Here is a 7,324-nt window from a genome sequence, read left to right on the forward strand (position 1 = left end):
TTCTTTTTCACTTTTCAACCACCAGCAATTCTAATTTTCTGAACAAAACTTTCCCCTTGGTGATTTTAAGGTTAATGAATGAATGGTTTAGCTTATATGCATGGAGACCCTTTAAGTGGGCATCCACAGGATGCATCAATATACCCTATAATTCAACTCTGAGATGTATTACTATGTCCTAATACATTACTATGATACACATTAATTTCATTTATATGAGTTTAATAAAAATTTTAATACAAGTTTAGGGGAGGCAGTCAGCTGTTAAGAAATGATACTGAGGGAAAAGGCATAAGAATCTTTATTATGAGCTATTCGCAGGTTTATTTTGGATTTAGAGTGAAAAATCAATATTTTTGCACTGATTGAATTTTTTATTCATTTACTTTGAAACAAGGTTCCAGATATTCACTGACTGACATGGGTAATTCTTCTATAGTATTTAAATTATAATTTCCTCTCAAATAATATATACTTGTTTGCTATGCATACAAGCAACTGACAAGGCTGGAAGTTCTGTTTGTAAAGATGACACAAGAAAAGAGTGTGACTGGATTACTCTGTTCTTTAACTCGTGGTTCAGAATTCATCGCAAAGTTATTTTCTTAAAGCAATTCATTTGTATTTCTAAATTATTCAGTTCCTCACATTTAAAGAGTGAATCTACTTCAATTTAACAAATTTTATATTAGGTTAGTAGGTTGTACCTCTGAAGTTTAGAGTTGTAATTAGCCTTTTTATTTACTGATATTTTGATATCACCTTGAAGGAATATTATAGTAAAAATTCCACTGAAATTTTAGCTAAAATTCTAAGAACCTGAAATAGCAGGAAAAAAAAGCAGGAAAAAGTAAGGAGTAAAATTTGTTTCTTTGTAAAAGAGGAAATCAATATATCTCAAGAGAAAAAGTTAAAAAATTTAACAGCTATGTACTCTGAATTCTTTTTAGTCTTAAGGGGATTCTGCTGTTCTATTAAGAGGAGAATGTTGCTAATTGTCTTTAATTTGTGCTCTAGTTATTGCACTGATAATTACATGAAATTTTGTTTGCTGGCAAAAACTATTCGTATGCCAGATCTGATGGAAGAAAAGAACTTAAGACATTTAAAAATCTTTTATCCTTAAGGTTACTACATTAGACCCTTACTATGTTATTTGACAAACATTTTTCCCTTATAGTTATTAAAATATTTAAATGTCTTTTCATAAGAAGTCACACAAATAAATTTGGGTTTACCTCTCCTATCCTTTCAAAGTTGGAAAACTGAAAAATTTAAATACAAGCATACAAATAAACAGGTTAAGATTAAGCATGCCTAATTTTTATGTCTTTCTTCTTGATACAACAGATATAAGAGATTTCTAGGTATATTGTTTGTAAAAAGAGTCAGACAAAGACAAAAATCATTTAAAAATCTGGCTGTTTCAGGAACATAGCAAAAACTGGTACCATATGAAGGAAGGTGAGATTAGTGCCTAACTGATGAAGGTACCTAATGGATAAAAACAAAAACTGCAGATGGAGAGGTTGAAATTGTAGTATTAGAATAAGCTGGAAGTGATAAAAATGATCAGTAATTTCAAATAATTTGGTCGGTAACATACATTTGAAAATAAATCCCATAAGCATAGAACTTAGGGAAGTACTTTTCCCCATTCCTTTTGCAAGCCCTGCCCTGAAAATGTTCTGTGTGATTTTTCTTTCTGTCCACCAGTCATCCTCTGCCATAAACTGGTTCCTGCTCTGAAATGACTCTCTCACCCCTCGTTAGCTTCGAAAGGCTCCATTGTGCTTCTGCTCTACTCTGTTCCACTTTCCTCCCATCTCCCTGATACCCTTTTAAGGTAAAACCCTCTTGAAATGAAGGTTCAGGTACCATTCTTTAAGCGTGGGACAAAGCACAGGAGTTGTTTTGATGGAAATCATATTAACTATAATAGCTAATGGTTCAAAGAACATGATTTTTAATAGGAATAGCTTAATGGGTAAATTTATTGAGCACTAATTGTATGTTAGTTACTTTATGTTTATCCCCTAATTTAATTATCTCAATGACCTAATAAGGCGGGTGCTATTTTTAATCCTCACTCTACTGATGAGGCTCAAAGAGATTAAGTCACTTGTTGGAGGGTCATACAGCTAGTAGGTGGCAGAACTGAGACCAGAACTAGGTTTGCGTGTCTCTAAAATCATGCTCTTCACTATTATATTATACTGAGTGCAGTATAATATATTTGGAAAAAGCAATGACTTAAAACTATGCTCTTAGCCATTATACAGGGTGGAGTATGATAATTGAGAAAATCATGTTTGGTTTGTTTTTCAACATGAAAGATTTGGGCTCAACTCCTAGCATTAACTGACTTCAAAGCTTTGCATGATCTGGGCCCTGCCTTGCATCTAATCTTTTCTCTCATCTCTAGTCTAAAGTTATACACACTGGGCTCAAGTTCCACAGGCTTTTGTTCAGCTCCTTAGCAAGTTCTTTCCTTTCTTAAGGAGCTTTGCAAATACTGTTCCCTCTGGAAGGTTGTCACCTGACTGACTCATCTTTTACCTCCCATCATTTAGCATTTCCTCAGAGAGGCATTTCTCTGACCCCTAATCTAAATAAAGCATCTCCTGTTATTCTTTCATAGCACTTTGATAGTTTCATTCATAGCACATGTAAACAAATGTTTTGTTATATATTTTCATATTTCATGTCTGATTCATCACACTAAGCCAGGGGGCCACAAACTATGGTCCACAAGACAAATCCAGCCTGCCCCCCTGGCAAGCCCCCTTTTTGTCAGTAAAGTTTTACTCAGCACAGGTACATTCATTCTTTTGCACATTGTTCACAGCTGCTTTCATGACTAGGGCAGAGCCAAGCAGTTGAGACAGAGACTGTATGGGTCACAAGGTCCTTTACAGAAAAAGTTTGCTGCTTTCTGAATTTTAGCTGTTTCCTACTTCCATTATGAAAGATAAAATAGGGCAAAATTCAACAGTTAGGCACTTAAACAGTTAGGCACTCTGTTTTCCAACAGTTTAATTTCTTAATGATATAAAACTTATCACATCAGCTCTGCAATATTTCATTTCACACTTTAAATCAGTATTTCTTATTCTGTAAAAACATACTCTGTTCTCTATATTGCCAAATAAACACCTGCAATGGCAGAGCAGGCTTTTACTACTTCTGAGAAAAGATGACTGTGAACCATTGTATGAGGTTCCACTAAAGAGTCTAGAGTGCGGGAAGCTTCAAAAGAGCAAAGCAGTTGACATTTTTTCTTTTTAACATGTGAACACATGTGAGTTTAAAGGAAACTAAGGTTGGGGGGGGCACACTTCGTATGATGTGCTATTGCAGATTTGCTGGTTTTGATTATTAGAAGTGACCTACCTTTTTAAAACTCTCTCCCAAAATGGCTCTTATGACTACTCTTGTAGTAGATGAGAGGAGCACGGGACAAACACTTACAAGGAAGATGGCTGTTTAAGATTGTCAGTGGCATTTTAAGGTAATCACTGAAATATATATTAAAACATGGAAGTTTTTAATTTTACTAATTCCAACTGGGAGTGTTGAATTAAAGGGCCTACTGTACCTAAAGACTAGAAGAAAAGACTAAATAGATCCTAAGTTCTACAGAATAAAATCAAGGAATTCATCTTCTGGATTAAAAAAAAAAAGATAAACTAAACTAAATTTAAATGATTTTTCTTCTTCTAAAATTATTATGACTTCTGACAGGGGTGAGACTAATAGCAATTGTAGACATAACTACATTTAAATTAAAAAAAGATGTTCAATTATTAGCTCAATGATATGGTGTTAAAACTCTTATATCCCTGTGTGAGTTTTATGTTCCTTTATAAAGTGTAATGAAAACTCATGAATTCCACTTGCAGATTTTTTTTTCTTTCTTCGTAAGCAAAAGGAAGATACAATTTCAGCAGCCTAGAAATTACCTGGTATTAATAATAAACTATAGGTGCTAATTCGCATAATTTTTGACTATGCCCAAAATAGATTCTAGTCCAAATAATGGGTATAACAGTCAATAGTATATGATGTTCAATATTCCAGTTTTAATTTCAATTCCAATCTATAAGCCAATTTAAAAATACTGTGGTTTTATATTGACAGAATTATTGTGTTTCAGCTTGACCCATAGCAATAAACAATGTGTAGAAAAACACTGAAGGAATCCATCATAAATCTTAGCATCATTCACCCTTTAGTTCAATTTTCAGCCAAAAATAGTTCAAGCCATATGTTTCTTAAATATAACAATTTAAGAGATAATAAACTTGAAAATTTAAAAAGTTCCTTTACCTCTTAATGGCATACTGGCTTTGACAGCATAAATAACAACTTCTACACATTATGATTTACACAATAATCAGTTCTAGTCTCACCTGCAGGTCCAAGAAGATAGAAAGGGATTATAGAGGAGATATTGTCTTTTTTGGGGAAAAATTGTAGTCTGGTGGGGTGTCTTCAGGGCTGTCTTCTTTGTTTTCCCCAGTGTAAATGGGTAATTGGGAAAAGACTCTTCTCTCCCATGGTCAAGGAAAGCCTGTTTTGTAGGTTCCATTACCTTTTGCAATGGTTGGGATCTGGCAGTACTGCAATTTCTCCCAGGAACCGTTTTTTTGTTTTGTTTTGTTTTTTTTTGCTGTTTAACACCAGAATGCATATAAACCACCCAGCTCTCCTTACAACTAGTGGCTAAATCCACTCTCCCCACGTGTGAAGAAAAACATTCAATTCACAGATATTCATGATACACAAGTCTCTGCTGAAGAGAGCATTTGGATGTATATGTCTTTAGAATAGATTACGGTATCATACTGATATTGTCACAGGAGTTCTAGAAAAAAATCATAGTATTATGTGTCTCTATGTTTATAAAAATCAGGGTTTAAAGAAAATAGTATGAATTAACTAATACTTGTTAATTCATAAAACATGCTTACATATTTTAAGTTACTAATATTTTATGTGGGTGTTTTCTTGGTTGATGTCAGAACATGTTAAATATTTTAGAAGTATTTCAAAGTTTATGAGAAGAATGAAAGCCATTTTTACTCAGGGTATTTAGCCTATATTATAAAACTTTTAAATGGATGACCAGAAAAGGCCTTGTGCTCATGAACATAAGAATATCTTTATGTGATGATGCGTGCAATATAGCAATGTTATGCTTATTAACGCTTAACTGTTAAGCTATCTATGTTACACAAGTACAGCTCCCACTTAAAATTCAGATTGAAGTAAAAAGTGTAAACTATATTTCTAAAGGTAAGGTAATTTTTTTTTCTCTTTATATATGAGACCATTAGCACTTAAGCTGGCCATATTTAATTCACTAAAATGTCTCTTAACAGATGTTTATAAGTTCCAAATGTTTTCAAGTCCCTTAACGTATCTGGGGAAAATGTAATCAATAGTCCATGTAAACAATGATATAAAAAAGTTTACCCCACTTACCTGTCTGTTACGTTCATCCATAATCCTCGTAATCTGAATCTTTTTTCTCCCCATAGTCCCCGTTTTTCTTCTCTCTCTCGTTCCTGAAATTATGTATTTTTTCCTTCCTTTTCTTTCTCTTTCCTGCTTCCTCCAAACAAATCTCCTTCTTCAGCACTTGCACTGCTCAGTTCCCAAATTCCTGCAAAAAAAAAAAAAAATTCAATACTACTTTAAGAGCAAGCCAGTTTCATGAGAACTATCATATTCTAATTAAAAAAAAATAAATCTATATGGCAGTAAGCCTATCAAATGAATGTAAATACATATTTATTAAAAGTACATGGTATATCACATACTGGACCACATCAAGTGGAAACGGTTTGTTTTTATAATTAAACTAATCTCATAAGTAATTTATCAAGTCATTTAGATGATGAAAACTATGCTTTAAAGCCCAACACTTGAAATGTATCTTTTGCAGAGTTTATTAATATTTTTAAATAAAATTAGGTGACTATTTTCACCCTTCTGTTATGAAAAATTACCTAAATCAGAGAGTTAATGAACCTTTATGTACCTGTGTATGCTAAGTAGGGCAGCTAATTCATTGCTAAAGGGAAAACAATCTCGTGTTTTGACAGCAGAGGTGATAACGTCCCTCGTTATGCAAATAGGATGGACTATTATGAAAGTGCTATTTGATATATGTAAATGTCAACTAATTTAAACCTAAATCCTTTAATCTTATTTTTAAAAAGTCACTGTTATGAGAACACTGTAAAAAGAATATGAGAAATTTAATCTTACATAACAAGCAGCTATCAGCAGTGAGATCTTTTCCTTTTGAAAGCCCTTAAGCTATATCTTGAATATAAGAACCGAAAAAGATAATCATTCATAGAAAAGAAATAGTGCAAAAATCAGAGTACTATTCCATTTATAATTATACTTTTTATAATAAGCCATCAGTCCTCTAAATTTAAATATTTTAAAAAGACATCATATCTCTTTGGGGAGTAAGATACAAAATTACAGAAGCTTGCTACTGGATATCTTTAGGTCATGAATTAAAATTAAAGAAATGATCATCAATAATATAAGATAAACCCAGAGAATCCAGAGTATTAAAAGTATATATTTTACTTTGTTTTAAGTTACATCTGAAAATATTCGAATGTAATGAAAAGTGAATTGCCGTGAAAGTTAACAAAAAAGCATTCCACAATGGCTTCTTCATTTGCAAGCAACAGCTTCAATTATTCTATCCCATCTCCTGTCAAAGAATGCAACTACTTTACACAATTGCTCAGAATTTCCCTGTTTATTTTACTTGGTGTCTGACAACCAACCTGATGAATTCCCAGATGTATTGTGTAACGTTAAGCCAATGTCCTGGCTATTAAATGGATTATTTGGCTCCAATTCGAAGTTATTGGAACAAGAAAGCTTTTACATACTAGATCTGATCATCAGCTCTTTTGATTTCTTTAATTTACTTTCTAAATTCTTTATCACTTTGAGTAATTTTTTTTAAATTTAAGTGTTCCGTGATAACCTAATTGCAGAAGCTATTATGACATAATTAGTTCTGGTGGATTAATCGCTGCTTAAACACTAAGACCAGCTATTCCCTTTTGCCCAATGTCTTTCTATTAAACTGCAGCTCGCTCCTGCTTTTGAGAACATATATATTGAGTAATGTCGTGACCACACGGTGCTCATCAAAAACTATTACTCCAGCGGTAATTTTAAATGTTGGAAGTGGTTCAAAAGTTTTAAAGAGTTATATAAATAACACACATTTGACAAACACACATGAAAAAATTAGCTATGACATTAAAATCACATTAAAATA

At 32.8% G+C, this 7,324-nt stretch overlaps 1 protein-coding gene across 4 annotated transcripts in view; it reads right to left on the bottom strand.

The window, feature by feature from the left end:
- The window catches only part of MEF2C (myocyte enhancer factor 2C), an 88,446-nt gene extending 82,773 nt beyond the window's left edge, over positions 1-5,673 (bottom strand). For 3 of the 4 annotated variants that reach the window (XM_006913208.1, XM_006913209.1, XM_006913206.2), the window contains exon 1: positions 5,488-5,673. In XM_006913208.1, the coding sequence (XP_006913270.1) occupies positions 5,488-5,541 (54 nt within the window). In that variant the 5' untranslated portion in view covers positions 5,542-5,673. The remainder of the gene's footprint in view (positions 1-5,487) is intronic. The other variant, XM_006913207.2, reaches the window with a different exon arrangement.
- Positions 5,674-7,324: the final 1,651 nt, after the last annotated feature.

The sequence above is a fragment of the Pteropus alecto genome, unplaced genomic scaffold (genome assembly GCF_000325575.1).
Source record: "Pteropus alecto unplaced genomic scaffold, ASM32557v1 scaffold20, whole genome shotgun sequence".
Classification (NCBI taxonomy): Eukaryota; Metazoa; Chordata; class Mammalia; order Chiroptera; family Pteropodidae; genus Pteropus; species Pteropus alecto.